Source organism: Cryptomeria japonica, chromosome 6 (genome assembly GCF_030272615.1).
Source record: "Cryptomeria japonica chromosome 6, Sugi_1.0, whole genome shotgun sequence".
NCBI classification, from domain to species: domain Eukaryota; kingdom Viridiplantae; phylum Streptophyta; class Pinopsida; order Cupressales; family Cupressaceae; genus Cryptomeria; species Cryptomeria japonica.
The window spans coordinates 122,970,470-122,990,675 of NC_081410.1; the positions used below are offsets into that span (position 1 = coordinate 122,970,470).

Consider the following 20,206-nt stretch of genomic DNA (forward strand, 5'->3'; position numbering starts at 1 on the left):
TTAGAATACATTAGTGCTTTACAACTAGAGGTAATCATCACTAAGACTTGAGAGAGCAGAAACTAGAACGGTTTGGAATATGAATGATTGTGAATCAAAGAAATTCATAGACCAAAAGCTAAACTAAATCAATTATGTTCATAATGAGAAATATCAGATGATTTTTTGGTCTGAGTTTACCTTGTATCATGTGGGTGTGTAGTTAAGCTAAATGACCACGATGATTGTTTAATTGTATGTTTGTAAATGATTATGTATGTGTTCAATTGTAATCCAAATTATGTGGGATGAATACATTATACTTGCTTGTCTAGCGAAATCACACACTTGAATCCCAAAGGATTATGCATAGGACCTAAATGAACCAACCTATGTGTTAATATGATTAGGCCACCAGTCTAAGATATGCAAAACCTCTAGGACAGTTTGTGTTAGATCCATTGTCATGTACCCTTTAAATACCAAAATGCCAAAACTAATACATACACAGAAGCCAACTCTATGGTATCACAACTAGTGTTGAGAAAGAGAGGTTACCAAGGCACACGAAGAGAATAGTAGTTCTCTTAAAGCATAGTGATGCACTGAATTGGAAATCCTATGTCCTTCTTATCAGCTAAACTTAGCAATAGCTTCCAGGAATGATAGCAATTAGGCAGCATGCTCTACCAAAAAAAGTAATTGGCCCTATCGTTAAGTTTAGTGAGATTTAACCAATAGCACGCATGTGATAGATGCCATGAGCTAACCCACCTTCATAAGTGTTGATGCATGTTTTGTGACACTCTCCAACACAGAATAAAATACCAAGTATTCTATCCTCTCTTGAACAAGGAAACCTCAAATTCTAAACAATGTGATCAAATAAGATAACGCCAAGGTTTACAATTGTTAACTCTTGATGCTGCAATGGATAGACTCAGTGCAATGATGTGATTTGCTATTCTCACAAAGGGACTTACACATCTACAAAGCAACTGGAACTTGAATACTAAACTGATTTGAACTTCAAATAAAAGACAAAAAGGGATAAGGGTTAGAGAACCTAATCTAAGAACCTAAGGTCAATGATGATAATGGATAGTGTTTAGATAGACAAATTCCTTATGGAACTACTTTCTACTTAACTAAAGATAGCTCACAACCCATAGAAAGAGTCCAATCTTCTAAGGTAGTGAAAGATTTTCATATTGCAAGCATCCATCCATAATACCCAATATTGGCACAATCCAAATAAACATCTACAATCGAACTATTGCCAAATGAGGTTCAGGCTAACCATACAGTGCAATTTGCAATCAACAAACTACAAATGGTACAAACCAAGAAATTCATCACATATCTTCACATTTCTCCATCAAAATCAATGGACTTTAACTAAAACTTGAAAAGAAAAAACCATGCAAAATGTAGAAACAACACACAAAGATCCACCATATCTTCAATGAAAATCATGTATTTATTCCAGCATAGTCTTGGCAACAATTTTTTATCTACTCCTCCTACGACTTCTACTCTATTACTACTTCTCTATTAACCTTTACAAATGAAAAGGCCAAGCCTTTTATAGACTTTGACTTACAAAATGAAGCGCCCAGATTGATTGTAAATCAATGGCCAAGATAATTCAAAGAAACCCTAAGTGGAGTTGGTTATAATTACCACCACAAACATTTAATATAAACCAATGAGAAAATTAAAATACTTTGAATGTACATCCTTTTAGGGAAAGGACCAATGAGAAAATAGGTTGTAACATTGTATTTAATGCCTTCCACATGTCCACTTGATGAGTCAGGTTTGATGAATTCGAACATGCTGACTTGTCATTATGTGATTGGTGGAGATGAGTAGGTGCCACCTCAGCTTGCTTTTTTTGTAAATTTTCATCCTTCATCACAAAGAAGTCATTGCATCTCTAACAATATCTCTTGATACTCAACATCAACTATCTTTTGACCAATTCTCCATCGGATGAGTTTCTAACTTTGATTAACTCTTCTGAAACTATCTGCTTGCAATTCCTTCTTGTTGTAGAGTCCCTCATGTTGTAAAGTCTTCTTTGTCTTCTACCTTGAATATCTTGATGTGGCCTCACCATCCTCCTTCCTTAGATATGCCAGTCCTTCATTTCTCTCACATTGTTGACTTTCATTGTAGAGCAATCCTCCATGTTGTAATTGCATCGCTGAAGTTGCGAAGTCCTCCTCCTTGAATGCCTTGATGACTTCCCTCAAATTGGATATCCTTCATCATAGAGCAATCCACTTCCTTGCATAACTCGGACCTTAATCTCTTCATTCCACTCCATCCACTTTCATCATCTTCCTTGCAATCACATGAAGAGAGAGAATATACTTTAGATTATGATTAATGAATGAAATCTCATGTAAATAAATTGCAAGAAGATTAAGAGTTCAAGGTCTTGGGTTCTTAATTTATATTGAAGAAATTTTGAAGGAAAATTCATGATAATCCAACTCCAATGAAACAACATCAACAATTCCTAGGAAATTGCCTCATAAACCCTTTGAATCTGTTCTATCTGAGATGAATTCATTTCTCCTCTGCTCTGATCTGATTTTGAACTGCTGTGAATTCACTCCCTTAAACTGCTGCAATCATTCTGATTTGAATTAACTTCACTTAGAATTGCTTGACATTAGTGTGAAAATGATTCCATGCTCCTCTATTTGGCTTGAATGTGATCTCCTTCACCAAAAATGCACCTTTTGCTTCTGATTTATCTTTGAACTCTGATTCTTTTAACAATGAAATTGAACCTCTGCTCCTGAATTCGCTGTTCTACTTTGTGAATTGTTTGGACTGGATTGAATTTGAATTGTGAGGATATGTTTCATTGGATCATTCTTTTATACACACTCTAAGTATCCTAGCAAGGGTCTGCTATGATTGTAGGCAATTAATTTAAATTTGTAACTTCTCCTCCTTTTTTTTTTGGCGTTTCATATTTGAGTCAGCCGCTTGACTTATGTCAACCGCTTGCACCTTTTCTCTTTAAAGGACTTAATGTTTTAAGTCAACCTCCCTTACGATTCACCACACATTTCACCTTGTTTTAAAGTCTTTCATTCATGTCAGCCACTTTACACATTTTGAAGAGGTTTTTTTATGTAAGTCAGCCTATCTATTCATGCACCTTGGCAGGATTTGTGTTTGTTCATGTATTTATGCCCAATGCTAGGCAGAATTTCATCGTTGTCTTTTCATTTTTCAAAGCAACAATCAGGATGTGATCTGCATTTCAGGTCGGAATTTCTTGGAGTTCATGTATTACAAGGCAGGGATTAACCTTGCTCATGCATTTTGTAGCGGGCTTGAAGAGATCTCATGCATTGCAAGTCGGAATTGGGGACGCTTCTTGCATTCTAGGTTGGGGATTGAGGTTGTCTATGCATTGTGTTTCGTAATTTTGATGTGAGCATGCATTACAAGGCAGATTTACACCCAATGCATGCATTAGAGGTTGGAAACTTAACCTGTCCGTGTCATGAAGGTTGGACTTGAGACATCCTCATGCATTGTAGGGCAGACCTTCAAGCTACCCTTCCATTTTTCAAGCCCGGATTTGGGATTTCAAAAGTGAAACATGACTTTGATGAGGATTTAAACATGGACTCGGAGATTTTGAACAGGAAGTTTGACTTGTGTTTGGAACATACAAACGGGATTTGACTTGATGCTTGCAATTCTTTCAATTGTCTCTTCACCTTTTCACAATTTTGTTTTCTCAATTTTCAATTTCACACTTCCATTGTTGCTTCTTCAATTCAAAATTCCAAATCTCACCCTTGTCACCTACTTCTACAAGTCCTAGATGAAACAAGTCCCCTCAATGAACTATCTCACTCTTCCATTGTTGCTTGTTCGTCTTGCAAAAAGATAGTTCATTGAGGGAACCTAAAACTTTAAGTCCTTATTGATCGGCACCCACCAATCGGAAGGTTGGTGGCTAGATGATGAGTTTCTTGGGGTTCTTCCATGTATCTTTGAAAGGTATGATCACTCCCAATCATCCATCAATGATTGTGTCTATTAAATCCTTTTCAAGAATTTCAATGTGAACTATGGCAAGTCTTTTGTTCATATTACTGATATTGGCAACATGTATTACTTGATCATCATGCAATAGAGGTTCCACTATTGCATCTTTGCCTTTTTCTCAGCTCATTCCTCTTTGTTGGTTACTCTCGATTATAGTAGTAATTGTAGCCTTTAAAATTTGAGGCATGCTTTGCAAAAGATCTGTCAACTTCATGGGTATGGTACTTTGCAATACTAGCCTTACAATATTTTGATCCAGCTAGGTTCTCATGGAAATACTTGTATTCTTATTAGAGTACCATCATTCTTTTGCCACAACTTAATCCATTTCAACTTTTGCATTGTGCAGTATTTCTTTCTCCATATGTGAGTCCAAATATAATTCATTTTTGGTTTGTGCTCTTGTGCTTGCTAGGACTTCATTGTCTTGTTGCTCTACATCAATCATATTGATAGTTACTTTTGTTTTGGGTAGTCACTATTTTCATGATCTCCTACTTCACACCATTTGCACAAGAGTCCACCTTTGTTTTGATTACCTTGTCAATCTCAAGCAAAGTGCCCCCCACTCATTGCATCATCTACATTGTAAAATAGGACGCCCTTTTGAATCATATTGAATCTAACCCTATTTCCACCATTGTTGTTATTGAATCTATTATTATTGGATCTTTTGTTTCAGTATCCGGTGCACTATTATTTTATGGTTTAAGCTTTGTACCTAGTGGAGTGGAGTATTTGCCTTTTGTGAAAAGTACTTATGTGCTCTTGGTTTTCAAATTGTATAGGCATTCTTCGATTGAGTTGCCCAAGACCTAACAAATCTCACAAAACAATTTCTTCAAACAATTAGTTTTAGTATGTTCTTCACATTTACATTTTGCTTTCCTTTAATTTTCTTTCACTACCTTGAGTACTTTCATCATCCAAAGCATGTCTCTTCAGAGTGTTTGTATTATTTTGATTCACTCTTGCTGCTATCAAACGAGCTCTCATCATCTTCTATTTTTCTTTCGCCATATGAGATTTTTTCTTCATCCCTATATATATGGCCCAATTGTATGCTTCCATATAGGAAGATGGTAGTAATACCTTATTTTCATTTGTAGCAAAGGAATGAGGCCTTTAATAAACCATCTCTTCTTGAGGTTGTCCACCAATCCGTCTTCTAATTTGACCAAGAGCTCTTTGAGCCTTTGATTGTACACTATCACATTCTCATGCTTCCATTGTTTTGTATTATAGATCTCTACTACTATTTCATTATCATCTCGTAGTAATTGAACTCTTCATTGAAAGCTTTCTTTAATTTTTTCCATGTAGTTTTGGAGGTTAGGTCGGCTTCTATGTAACCATTCAATAGCTAAATCTCTTAAGGTTGTTGGGGAGGATTGTAGAAAATAGGTTCCATCATCTTGGCCATTCAATGCCCAACTTGTTTATGTGATGTTCCCTACTCGTTGACATCTGTTAGCGGGGTAGATTAGCCTATCACTGACCCTCGTAGGCTGATGAGGTTGGTTAGAGGGTCTTCTGGAGATTAATTCTTCATCTTCAGAGTGAGCATTACAGGACTGGCTTTCATTTGAGGTCTCCAGGACTCCGTTTGAGATACTTTCTATTTTTAGCAATCCTGCTATTTTTAGCCAGTTGGGTTGGGCAATGGCAGAGTATGGTTTGGCAGTCTCCAGTTCTGACGGTAGGCAATTCTGATGGATACTTAGGGAGATAACAATATTTAATTACTTTAATTAAATATTATGTGGCAAACTTTAATGTTTAATATTATTAAGTCACTTTAAGTTATAACTTAAGTGAGGGTCTATTTCTCATCGGATGGGGCCACTTTTTATATTAGACTGGAGATGATTTATTTTTGATGCCTCAATAGTCAAAAAGAAATATTAAAAGTTTAAACATCTTTTAAATGATAAAATCGTGCAACTTGGGAAGTTGCACCAATTAGGGCTGCAGCCCTAATTCATCCTTTGGAAAGTTTATAAGGTTGCCTTGGGTTTTGAAAAGGGGAGGTGATTGAAGATATTATGATTTTTGCTCTAAGAAGAGACTTGGCCAAGGGTTTTCAGCAGAAGATTATTCTGCTGGTGATCGGAGGTATCGGTTCAAGGAAACATTGGATTCTTGTGCAACAACATTAGAGTCTATGAAATACCAGATGATTTTGTTACTGTTGGTTTCATTCAGAGACCAAGTTTGAGCAGATTGGATAAAGAGCCATTGTTCTTTGAAGAGGGTTTGATAACTACAGCTAGAGGAGAAATAAAGAAATTCTGAAGTGATTGGTTGCTGATTTGACCTGCTTTGGAAGCCGTACCCTAGATAGCTGGGAGACTGCTTCTAAAAAATCATGGAATAATTACTAAAGGTCGACACTTTGAGCTATTGCATGGGCGATTCTTGTTAGTATTGAATAAACAGTAAGCTGCTATCATAAATTTCCTGGCATGAACAAGCAAGGGTTTGATGAATTTCCAATTGAAAATCAGTAATTTACCTATGAAATTATTCTATTAGCATTCCATGGAATATTAGTGTTGTTTGAATGTTATAAGAGACCTCAGGCTGAAATTAATAAATTTCTAGATTATAGCACTGTTGCTTTTTTCCTTCATATCTTGTCAAAACCTGTTTTATCTGTCAAAAACAATTGCTATTGCAACACAAACGCACCAGGTTCAACTAAACGGACAGAGACAATAAACACAGCCTGTGAAAGGTTCTTACAGTTTCACAAGTCTTGCAATGTCTTATAGGTTCCTTCGACCCATTGCCTACAAATTTAGGCAACTTTTGCGTTTCAATAATTGGGACTTGACAAGGGAGTCACCAACTTGTTTCAATGCAATGTTAATGCCTACAATTGACTTATCAAGAGGTTTTGATTCAAATGCTCCAATGCTTCCCTTGCACTCAATCATGTGGGAAACCTCAACTCGTCCTACCTCAATGTTTCACATACCATAGCCTTTAGTTCCTTTCTTATGTGCCTTTGACTAGAATTTTTACGTTCACATCCTTCAACCACCTCTTCTTTTATCAATAGCCTTTCAATGCCTCAAATATTATTCTTGTGGTTATGGATAATGAGTTTTTGGACTCTATTTCCCATTCCTCTTCATTTATAGGTTTTTCTACTTGGTTGGAAAGATAGGTCCACACTTTGTCTAGAACGGTAAATGTCTTGCTATCTCTTTCCACTCTACACATGTAAGATTTCTTGTATTAGAACTGTTTTAATTACCTGATTGAGGCACAAACTTTGGTTTACACTTTCACTTCAACAATGTTCTTGGGATGAGTTCCAACTTGGCAATTATATGGCTGTATTTTCCTCAAGTGCTTCTTGTAGTCTACTCCTTTGTTCTCTTTGCTATACCATTCTTAGCAATCGACTTAACTTTTGTTTTGTTCTTTAACCTTTTCTTATATCTTCTAATTTTTGTTTGGATATAAGGGCATTAATTTCAAGAGACACAACATTGCTTTGTATTTCTCTCTTCTTCCTCTTGTTGGCTTCCATCTTCATAGTGTCATCTTATTTGTTGTCTTTGTAATTCCAATCCCATTCAACGAAAAGATCTTGAAGAAGCATCAAATTCCTTGCAAGGAGTCTTGGCATATGATTAAGGAGTATGTCTACTTCCTCACTTAGTCTCAAATTTTCACAGATAACCTCTAGTGGGATTTGCCTCCATGCAGCTTCCTTCCATATGTGCTCTTTTACCAATATATCTCACAAATTTTCCAGGTCTTGGGTGAATTCGTCCTCTCTTTCCTAGACAGACTCTTCAAGTTCTTTAAAGACCTGTCCCATTGTCTCATCATTTAAACCCGAGTCCTTGAAAGGCAAAGGTGCCAAATGTTTACTTGTTCTACTAATGTACAATTAATAAGTAAGCAAAATTATACGTATGATTGGATTACATAAGAAAATAAGAGAATAACATACTAAATGAGAATGTATAACAATTGTCTTTTATTAATTAATGCTCTTCATGCAAAAATTGGAATAAATAACTCTTTCTAACAATGTGGTCTCTTGTCCCAACTACAAGAGAAGTATTTAAACTTGCCAACAGTTGCTAAAGAATTCCAACCATTAGCAACTATCCAAAACCACTATAATTAACTGATGAGTTATAACTACAATTGCCAACTACACAATGTGACTAATGTAAACTAATATATGTTTTACCCATCTACAAAGACCTTTATTTGTTATATATTGCTTCATGGCAACCCCTGTATTTCACACCAATCAATGAATCAACGTCATTGGGTGGGTTGCTTCTTGATGTAGTATCCTTAATTAGACCCCTCATTATCTCTGCAACCTATCCTAATTGAATGCAAATACCTTAAATCTAAGGTTGTAATTATGGACAAATTCCATATCATATAGCAATGTGCCTTGCAATAATCTCGATTGCTTAATAGTTTCTAATGACTATCTAGATTCGTCAAGAATTAGAATAGCATACCAAACCAAATACATTATTCTTGGTTTGTTTGTAGCATCTGATTAAACAAATTACCAAATAACACATTTATATCCATTAGGATAGATGTTAACTTGTATTCCTTCATTCTAAGAACAAAAACTTCCATGTATACTTGGCCTAAAAAGTGAAGGATTTGTTGGGCTACCACTGTTTACTCCCTACGGGGTGAGTTCTCAGACTACCAAAAGTAAACAAAATGTAACAAGTACACGAACGACGGGTATCATTCACAGAACAATTAACAGAACATTTACGGAAAAAAGATATAGCTTTATTTCATCATGTACTGAATAGTACAATAACAACAACCATTTGTTCTTGGTACCATCTTCAGTACATATACCCTTGGCGATTGGTTAAGAATGCCAACTGCCGGCAATGACAACTACCTATCCCTACGGGAACCAACAGTTCATTACATTGCCATATAACAAAACATAACAAATATAATTTATTTAAGCGCAGCATAAATGTCATCTACATCAGCCTCCCCAAAAAAGAAGTCATCTTCTAGACGAAAAAACAAAATGTGACTGGTCATCAATAAGCTATTGAGAAGAGGGAAGATGAGAGGACGTCCCTGGAGTGGCTGAAGAAGTCGGTGCAGGGGTGCTCTGATATGCAGAAAGTTGTTGAAGAAGGTGCTGCACCTAGTCAGCTCAAATGCGAAGGTCCCTCTTAGAAACTTTCTGACACTCTCAAGCCACCTTCACCAATTGAACAGCCTCCATACGATCCTTCTGAGTGGTCTCTAGTTCTCCACTCAAAGCTACCATGCGACCCTCAGCCTCTTGCAACTGTGTATCCCTCTCTATCATGATCACCTTCTGTTGTTCCAATTCTGCTTCGAGGGCCATTCTCCATTCCCTCCCACCCGTGGTGAGGTGCTCCTGTTGAATCAATTCCTCCATTGTCACCAATCTACCAGCCTCTAACTCCTTTGTCGAGTGGGTTGCTTTCTACAACTCATAAAAACTTGCCCGGAATGAGCTCTCCATACTCCATAGGGTTCCCCATACCCCACCTGGCCCTTCCCCCATAGGCGGCTAGTGCCACAACTCTGTCATCTTTGGTGTCTCAATGTCTAGCCAACCTGCAGCTCTAAAGTGTTGTTGAAATGCCTCCTCACAACCACTCCTCATGAATGCCAGGAGTTTGTCTGCTTCTACTGGTACTATGCCAATATCCACCCGCTTTGCCAATTCAGCCACTTCCCAAGTGATAGTAGCAATGCCCTCCATTTCCATAAGTTACCTCTGAATGGTACCAAGGGCACCCTCTGAGTCATGTTTAGAAACCTGAACAAGTCCCTCTTGTGATGGTTGTCCACTAGATGTGTTGACTCTTTCTTTTGTCCCCTTTCCTAGTGCATCTTCCTCACCTCCATGGTGTGTGCTCTGTTCTTCAATTATTATCAAGTCGGTGATGGGTTTCTTCTCTTGTTGGATACCTTTCTTTGGTGTTCTCTAGGGCTCTAATGTAAGACTGGGTGATGAAGGGGTATCCGTACTTATGTCAAAGCAGCTAAGAAAACTATCAATATGCTTCTCTTCCTGTAGTATCCCCTTTAGCTATAGTATCCCTTGTGGCCCCTTCAGCCATAGTACTCCTTGTCACCCCTTCGGTCGTGATACCCCTCATCGACCCTTCAGTTGTAGTGCCCCTCGTCGTCCCTTCGGCAAGTACCTGATCCTATGGTTGTGCAACTGTTGTAGGAGTATCATCGATGAGCTGCAAGAAGATGGCAACCAGCCTCGCCTCACCCAGCGGTGTAGTGATCCAGACCTGGCTTGCAGGCACCCTTACTTGGTTACTTGGCAACAATTGTGCCATAGGGGATAGCTGAGGGTGCAAATGTTACCCTTGCCATGACCTTCTCGGTGGTTGGGGAACTTCCAGGTACACCCCCTTCAGCTATAGTGTCCTCCATGGCCGAGTGTTCCTCCGCTCCTCCACACTCGTCAGCATCCTCCTCTTGGTCACTCGTGTGCGGGGCCATCCTAGAACTATCATCCCCACTAACACTCTGTTTCGTTTGAATCTTCCTCCTCTTCCTCTAAAGTATCTTCACCTTCCGCCTCCACCTCCACACTCAACCCAGTGTCTTGTCTTCGTCTCTTCCTCAAGGGTGGTTGGTTGTTGATGGGATCATCTGTGAGGGTGTCCAAGTGCATCCAATAGAACATGGGCGTCTTAGTAGGGTCAACTCTGCTCTGAGGGTGAAACCTTCCTCGATTGTTTGGATCAACCTGCAATCTGAGAGTGTCAAAAAACAATCCAATGGCGTGATGACACATATAAAATGTCTTGTGCTGGAGGGTAAAAAAATCGTGTATCTATTTTGCAAGCAACTGTGCCCAGTTATATACCCTCCCATTTCTAATGTCGTTCACGAGGGAGATCATCCAAACTACAATGTCGGAAGCTCGAATGGCTCCCGTGAGTCGGCTTTTCACCAAGTCCATTAAACATCGCCATTCAAAATTACTGATGGTCTTCTTCACCCCCCAATTACTATTGCTAGTCCATAAACTTTCCCACTGATGTGGAGTCAAATCACTCTTGCATAATAATTGCAGAAGAAATTATTTTGTCTCCTTGGTCATCTTCTTTGCTTCCTTCACCACCTTATCACCTCGGTTGGGAATGTCGAACACCTACTGGAATGCTAAGGGCCTGAAAGAAACTGTAACTATACATCCCTGGAATTGGACGACGGATTGGTGCGCATGGCAGTCGTATCCTACCACCAGGGTTCTCAAAACTAGCTCAAACTCTCGAACATTAAAAAATTGGCATCTGAATAGGGATAGCCACTTCTACTTTCTAGAGGGAATCCTTTAGGGGGTGGTTGTCTAGAGTTGTATCCCACCAGGTACGACACTCCAGGCCAAAGACACTCTCGAAGTTGAGGTTCTCCATAGTTACTCCCTCGTCAAATTGCAATTTCCACCAGATTTTCTTGCCACTACTACTAGCTCCAGTCGCAATGGTTCTATTTGTGGAAATTTGGCACTTGTGACTTTTATTGCTAGGCTGACCATTATGACCGTTATTATAATGATCTCCTTCCTTCGCCTGACTGGGTTTGCCCAAACTCATCCTTACCATTCCAACTTTGTTGTACCAAGCTTTCCCTCCAAGTTGCCTTCTTTTCCCTACGTCGCACGAATGTACCTTCTCATCTACTACCACGTACAGGCTTCTTTCTTCTCCACACGGATTTCTCCCTTCACCCTCTATCACATACGGACTTGGTTGCGAATGGCCTTATCTTCCTTTTGTATCGTACGGCTGTCGTATGACGTCTGGTGCAATCTGTGTTCTTTACAAACGAGTTATGCAACTTTACAGATTTCCTTTGTACGAACTTTGTATTTCGTCATATGGAAACACATTGTACAGGTTGCTCGTGGTGTACACACTTCTCCTTTGTCGTGCGAGCTGCCCTACTTCACCTCCCACAATACAATGTATGGTCTGCAAGTACTTCAATGCCCTTCATCCTTTGTACGAACTTCGTACGACCTACACGGCTTCATATGGACATCGTACAACATGCATGACTTCTCTACTTTGAATTGCCTCCTTCATATGGATTTCTTCATCACAGTCTTCGTACGGATCTCTGGCCTTGTTTGTACATAATTGTCTTCTTAAACTCTCCTCGCGTTGCAACTTCCGTACGAAAAGGAATTTGTGCCTAGTTTTATTAGCTTCACCCGCCTTGGATACCGTACGATGTACGAACTGACTCTTGCCTACAAATTCCGTACAGGCTCACCACCGTATGATACTTTCCCTTTGGATGAAAGTTGTGCCTCCACCGTTGTATTTCTTCGCCTTCTCCCACTGCATAAAGGACATTGAATGGCAAGGTGGGCGAATTTATAACAATCTTTTATTTTCAGGGTGTTGGTCCCACCCCTTTGTACCATCCACCATATTGTTGGTACCATGTCACGGTTTCTCCATCAATTTGTGGTGGACCGACACGATTGGGAATTACTCACCAGAGCGAGTTGGAGGTTGGCTCACTATCCCCCAAATGCAAGTCTGCAATGAAATAGTCCTTTGTCTTGACCACCATTTTTAAGCATGGGTTGAGAATTGCGCCATGCTCTGCAAGGTCGTTTTCCTCCTCCGAGTGTTCCTCAACCTCCTCTGATTGTTCCTTCTTTTTAGCAACCACCTCCTCCCATCGTCTTTCTTCACCCTCTTCATCAACCTCATAGGCTATGTACCCTTGTCGAGCCCCTTCATACAAAGCCTTCCTCATCCAGTGTCTACCATACCTTACTCACAAGGCTGGGGTATCAAAGTACGCATTCGTGAGGTGCTTGTGTATGTGGGGCACTGCAACACCTTCAATGTGTTTCTACACCATCCTCTCCTCCAAGAATGTGACAAGGTCAGCCCAATTCTCATCAAGCCTATAAGGTTTCTCCATGATCACGGGGTCCCCAAGTGCTTCACTTTGGCTGATTGTCCAATCCCCCTTGGTGGCGTATCCCAACATGTTGATGGAAATCATAGGTCTTTCATGTTCTCTTTAAATTTTTAGTTTGGAACCATTCACAGGGTCTCAGATGTGATTATCATTCCAATGTTGGTAATTTAATTGCATTGTTTGCCCCTACCTCCCGGATTTTGCAAGGTCCTAGCCAACGAACTTGGAACTTCCCCGGTTGAAGTTCATTGCGACCATTATATTTCAAAACCAACTAGCTTGGCCGGAAGTTCATCCGTTGAAGATGTTTATCGTGCCAGAGTTTCCTTCTCTGTTGGGCAACATCCGTAGCCCATTGTGCCATCATCCGCCGTTTGTCCAGTCTTGTCAGGTTCAAGAGACGTTCATTGAAACTCTCAACGTCATCCAACCAGTTTTCCACTGCAATCCATAGGCTCGATACGGTGTACTCCACTAGTACCACCGCTTCCTACCCGTACATGAGTTGGAAGGATGTGTGACTTGTTGTCACCTTATAGGTTGTATGATACGCCCATAGTACGGATGGAAGCTGATCCTCCCAACCTTCCTACTCCATCCCATAGGACTTATAGATAATTGACACCAGCACCTTGTTGGTAGATTCAGCCTGACCATTTGCTCGGGGTAGTATGGACTTGACAAATTCTGAAATATCCTGAATTCGACCATCATAGTCCTAATAACTTGGTTCACGAAGTGTACTTCGTGGTCGCTGGTAATTTGGATTGGGATGTCGAACCTTGTGACAATTTGTTCGTATAGGAACCTCGCCGTATTGATGGCGGTGTTGTTTGGGAGAACCCTTGCCTCCACCCACTTCGTAAGGTACTCAGTGGCCACTATGATATAGCGACACCTATGCATGTTGCTCACCTTCAGGAGTCCGACAAAGTCGAGGCCCCACCTCTCGAACAACTCCTACGGCTAGGACGAGAACAGAGGCATGAAATCCCTCTTCAGTGGCTTGCCCGCTCTCTGACATGTGTCACATCACACGACCCATTCTCGAGAGTCCATGAGTAGGGTTGGCCACCATAGCCCCACCAGGAGAACCTTCCATGCAATGGTGTCAAGTCCCATGTGGCCTTTGGCCAACCCTTCGTGTGCTTCCTTGAGTATGCCTAGAATGTCTTCTTGCATTACACATCTCCAGTCGGGTCCCATCTTATGCAGTAGGCCATTAATCAACTGAAATGTTTTACTTTTTAGTGCCAGCGTCTGCCATTCACTCAATAGCATATCCCTCGAGAATGTCGAGGTAGACAGATATTCCCCAATGCTTTCGTACCATGGGGGCAACACCGCTATCTAGAACAAGTGAGCATCTGGGAAGTCTTCATTTACCCCCTCTAGAGGTTCTCCGAAATTGATTCTAGAGAGTTGGTCTGCAATAACATGACTCCTCCCGGGCCGTACGATGATAGTGAAGGTGAACTCCTGCAAGAAGAGTAGCCACCTGCTCACCCTACCTTGGATGATCGGTTTATTGACAAGGTACATGAGTATTTGATGGTCCACATGGAATGTGAATGGTGTTGCCAGCAAGTAGTGTCGAAAAGTTCCTTCACAGTCTGCCTTCTTTCTTCTTATAGACCTAGGCCACTAACCTATCCTTGTAGTTGCCAGCTGCCCCATCTAATTTATGCATTGTCCTGACTCCTATAGTCGGATTTGCACCCAACAAGTTCCCTTCTTGTTGGTAAGTTTTCAAGGTCAACTATCCTTACTGCAAATGAGTTTGATTTCTTTATCAATAGCAAGCCTCCACCATTTCTTCATTCCTCTTAGGATTATTACTCTCAATGGTAAATTTCTACACCTTGTACTTGCAGCATAGGAACCAAAATTTCACACGAACTGAAAACAAAAAGATATTTATTCCAATGGCAACTTCTTCCCCTTCTACTTGCAGCATAGGAACGAAAGTTCAAGCATGATGTAAGTTTTCTATTAAAAAAATATGTTTCTTCACATTGGAATATCCCTTCCAAATCATTGAACTAAGTGATGCCTAGCTTCGCAACAGCCATCCAAATTGAGATCAAACTCATATACTCTGTAGTACATGGCAAAATCTTTAATGTTGCAAACTTATTTATAATAACAAGCAAACGGCTAATCAACTAAACAATTCATTTGGAAATTTAAGAAAGGCCCTAGCTGCACTAGACCTACAGATCAACATTGGAAAGCAGAGTAGGGACATAGCTGCACTATATGAATACTTGATGTTAATTTATGGATTGATGATCTGACCAAAAGAGATACTTCTTACCTGAGCAAAAACAATGGTCATGAAGAACCAAGATGACTGTTCATTTAATGCTCAAATCATCATTCAATGTTGTTTTAAGCATCATTTATGATGCATTTCTTGTAGTCCTACACTTTTGTTTTTGAAAATTCTTTATTGTTTTTGTATCGATGATGTCAATAAAATATATCCTTCTTGCCTCAGCAAAAACAATTGTTATGAAGAAATGAGATGACTGCTCATTTAATGCTCAACTTCCAATTTCATGTTGTTTTGAATATCATTAATGATGTTGTGCTTGTGCTCTGATACTTGATGTTCATGAAAATTCTATATTGGTTTTTTATCATCTTATTTTTGGAACATCGTTGCCTACAGGCTGCTGCTACGTTTAGTCTATTAGTGAACTTACAAGCCAAATATAAAGCACACAAGTTGAGCATATAGCTTATAAACCAAAATAATAAACCTACAGGAAGCCTATACTTTATTTAAATCTACCAGCCAGCCTATGAACAAATTTACTCAATACAAACCTAAAAATAATTTTCATTAGCCACAAAGCAAAACAATTATTATCATAGCTGATAGCTCTACAGTTCAATCATATGTAGTCTCTAGGATAAAACTATAGCTTACCAACCATTAATCATTCATACAAGGTTAATTTGTGGCAAATTGATATGCTCCCGATGGCTCCTGGAGACTGCAGCTGCTCTGTTTCACTTTTTTTGTAAAAACCCAATAATGTTTCTTCATGAGGAGGCCAGTTTGCATGCTTTTGATCTGGCTTCAGTTCTTCTTGTTGTTAGTTCTAGATCCGTGGCCCTTGCTGCACCTGGTTGCCTGGCTTCTGCTATTGTATTGTTTGTGGGTATTTTAACTCTCCCAAAGAGCTCCCACATGCCTGTTGTGCCTGTGGTGGCATTAGATGCTAGGAATGCAAGTGTTTTCTTTATACTGCAATTTCTATCTCCTGCTGTCACCTCTGTTTGAAGCTTCCTGCAAACCCTGCTTTAAAGGCGGATAAGGGTTTGGATAGAGAATTTGTGCAGGATTGCCCTCTGTGGATTGAGAGAATCTTCTTATGTGGCAGCTGTGGCAGTTGTCGGTCCTCTTAGGCGTACAACTGCACTGACAGATGATAGCCATAGATCTGCTAAGCATGTTTGTGCAGTTTGATGTTCAAAGGATATCCCCATGATCAATTTGAGATAAGATGTAATGGATAAAGAGCTACATTACACAGATAGGGTTTGATCTGAAAGTTCAACCATATTTGGCCTGGTTTATCAGACCTCCATGATTGGATATCCTAAAATTAGATACCTTTTCTCTTGACGGTTTTAGATATCTACCCATGTGCATAGGATTTTTTTATTATTGTTTGTGAATCCAAGAATTACAGGATGGCTATTATCGAGAAGGGGAGGTAGTTTCGGGGAAAGGATTCTTTGTTAATGAAACCTTGGTATTCTTCCTTTAACCCTCTTACTGAATCTTTTTTCATGCTTCCAGCTTGGATCAGACTGCCCTATCTTGCTTCAGAGTTTTGGATCAATTGTTATTTAAAGGCAATTGATTGACTCTCTTGGTACCTTCTTGACCATCTCTTCAGAGACTAATGCATTATCCCAACTCACCTATTTCTTGCATCCAGATTAAGATGGATTTATTAAAGGGTGTGTCAGCAGAAATCTAGCTCAAAGCGCAAGACATGTTTGGAAAGAAAGGTTGGATTATGAGAAGTTGGATTTTGGATGTTGATCTTGTTGTGGCCTTGGTCATATAGCAGAGAAATGCACAAAAGTCAATCAAAAAAGCTTCTCGTTAGGGTTCCTGCTGGAAGGATGCAAGGCCTCATCATCTTTCGGTTTGTGATGCCTTGGTGGGGTTTCTCAAGAGTCTTCTTTAAATCCCTTAATAAAACCTCCTTCAGTAGTGTCAATTCCTCCCTCCAACACTCCTTTGTCCAGTGTGATTCTTGAAGCTTCTCAAATTCCCTCTTCGCCAGTGGATTTTCATATGGCTGTCTCTGATTTGATGCCTCTTGCAGTCGCAAGTGCCTCCTTCACCTGTTAAGCAGCAGAGTCTTTTATCTCCTCTGAACTCAGCCTCTTTGCTTGAGCAGCAGCCTATGCTGTCTTTGGATGTTTCAATGACTTGCCCTTATTGCATGCCCTCCTTGGCCCCTTTGCCCATTTCTGGGTCATCGGTGGGTCTGCAGCCTGCAGTTACTTCAGTGTCGGGCTCCTCATTAGGTTTTGGAATTTGCCAGTGTCATTCCTGTCATTGAAGCGGATGTTCTGTTGATTATGGTTTTGTATAGGAAATCTTTATCTGGGAGGCAAGCTTCCACTTAGAGATTTCTAATGTCTCACAAGAAAAGAAAATTGTTTTGAAAATTGAGTTTTGTAAGATATGTTCTACAATCCTTCAAGTTTTGCTGGCTTGTTTGTTCAGCAGATTGGATTGTACCTGTTGCTTCTGTATGTGCTTGATCTTAGCCATATTGTTTGGACTTAAAATTTGCATTTATCAGTTTTTGGAAGATGGCACCAATAGAATCTTCACATAACCTCTCAAAAAACAACTATGCTTGGCAAATTGGTTGGATGATAGTAGCAGAAATCACAAATGAAACATGAGTGCTCATATTTGAAGCATCCCTGTTGCTTTTCTGTTCTGAATCACTTCTGATCATTGTGTGAACAAGAGTAGAGAAAAAACTGTGAATAAATAATAAAAAGGCAAATAAAACAAAGTTGATTGAAAAACATGGGATACAACAGGAAAAGGGTAGAAAGAACTCACTTTTTTGCAATTTTTGAATGCTTTTTCTACCTTATTTAAATTCTGTTCTCTTTTTGGTTTTAAATTGCAGCAATTAAAAATATGCACACACTCTGGCTATATCATGTTGTTTCAATGTGAGTCTTGTGTCCCTATAGGTCAAAGTTCTAAATTAGTATGTCATAATATTCAAGTGGGAGAAACCAATGACCATCAAGGTGTGCTCATCTATAGACGGATTTATCAATGACCATTCCCCATACCAAGTCCATATATCTTTACTTACTCCTGAACCTGATTCATCATCCTTGTTTCTATTTTCCCATCATATGCAGATAACAAAGAAGAGGAAAAAGCATGTATTTGTGTGTATGACATTGGCTCAACCTTTTTTACATGTATTGAAAGCAACAAAGACTGTCTCTGACATTTCAGTTTTTGGCAGTTACTAATGCATTGTTTATGTGATAGTAATGCCACCTTTAAAATCCTCATCTAATTTTTCAATAAAAATATTGCACAGTGGGAGATAAAGAGTCAGGCATGAGGGCAAGCAAAGAGTTGTTTTCAGATTTATTTATTTTTTACCTTTATTTAAAAATAATCTGAAGAGACATCTATATTCAGAAACTGATATATGAATAGGGAAAGCTACAAGTATAATCATTTTAGCCAAGCAACATAAGAATCAAATCCAGTGCTTCAACTTTCCAACTATGAAGCTGCACCTCTTACCTTGCTTTTAAGAAGTACCAAATGTGATGGAATCAGATCATCATATGCTGCAACTGACAGGTAGTCAATTCCTACGATTCAAATAAACAACATAAATGAGAAGCACTGAAATCAGTATAATCTACAAATTACCATATTGAGAAACTTAGTGCTTCGAAAACAAATAGATCCATAAAAACGTGTACTGTTCAAGTCAATTTCTATAAATCCTTAAGAATATGCTCAAGTAGAAATATCGAAGCATCATCAAATATTTAAGTATCATTTTAACCTTCCATAAACTTTTAAAAAGGTCCTAGATAGCATTTTACACACGAAGTAGCCCCCAACTATGACCACTAATTCCCATGATAATTGTAGCCATACTGTCACACAAGTCAAAGGACGAGTGCCGGAAACTCACTCCCTAGACTAATAAAAGGAAAAAATGGTTAGAGTTCGAATAGATGCAAACCTAGTTGAGCACTAAAGATTACAAACATATTACATTTTATGTTTATCACATTGAGAAAAATCCACCCACCTTTTGAAATGTCAGAAGAGTTAAAAAGAATTAAGAACATAGATTTACTTGGTTAGATTTACCAAAAATAAAGTCAATAAAGTGCCAAAGACACAGTCCCTTCATACAACACATGGGAAAAACTGAAATAGAATATTCACAAACATACTCATGTACTCATTACAGCAAATGAACATGATCATGTTTCTTATATGTGCACTAATACTGAAGCAACCAAAACCCCTCGATCTCATTTCATAGTAGTATGATTCATTCCAGCATCAAGGGCCTTTTCCATGCCTGCAGTCTAAGTCATAAGATGACACGTTACTATTTTATAAAAAAAATCAATGCCTGAGGTTTAGTCAACTTTCGATATTAAAAGAGGCTGCAGATGAAGAACTCATCTTCCATCTAGGATTGCCACACCGAGCCTCATCACCCCTAGACATTCCCCCATGAGACGTCTCAAATCCTATTAAGGACCTTTCCTGAAGAAGGACGATGATGGTTTTGATCCTTAGGAGAGTTAATAAAGAGGTAACAATGTAGGTTGACATGGTTAAATTTACAAAAATATAAGTCAATGGAAAAGTGTCAGAGACACAGTCCATTCTTCTAACACCAGGAAACAAATGATACTTTTAGCATAGATCATGCAAGCCTACTCAAGCACTAGGGAGGGAGACTAGTTAGAGTGATGGTGTTCCTCTATGTATATTACTACTAAAGTACTGGACCCATCAAAGTCATTCCAGATGGAGCAGATAGGCTACATTTCAGCATCGAGGAACACCCCCTTGTCAGCAGCCTAAGTTAAATAAATAGATGCACATTACTAT

At 39.2% G+C, this 20,206-nt stretch overlaps 1 protein-coding gene across 1 annotated transcript in view; it reads right to left on the bottom strand.

Moving 5' to 3' along the window:
• The window catches only part of LOC131029832 (cyclase-like protein 2), a 175,804-nt gene that overhangs the window by 37,475 nt on the left and 118,123 nt on the right, over positions 1–20,206 (bottom strand). Inside the window, exon 5 of the mRNA XM_057960484.2 lies at positions 18,863–18,933. Coding sequence (XP_057816467.2) covers positions 18,863–18,933 — 71 coding nt within the window. The remainder of the gene's footprint in view (positions 1–18,862; positions 18,934–20,206) is intronic.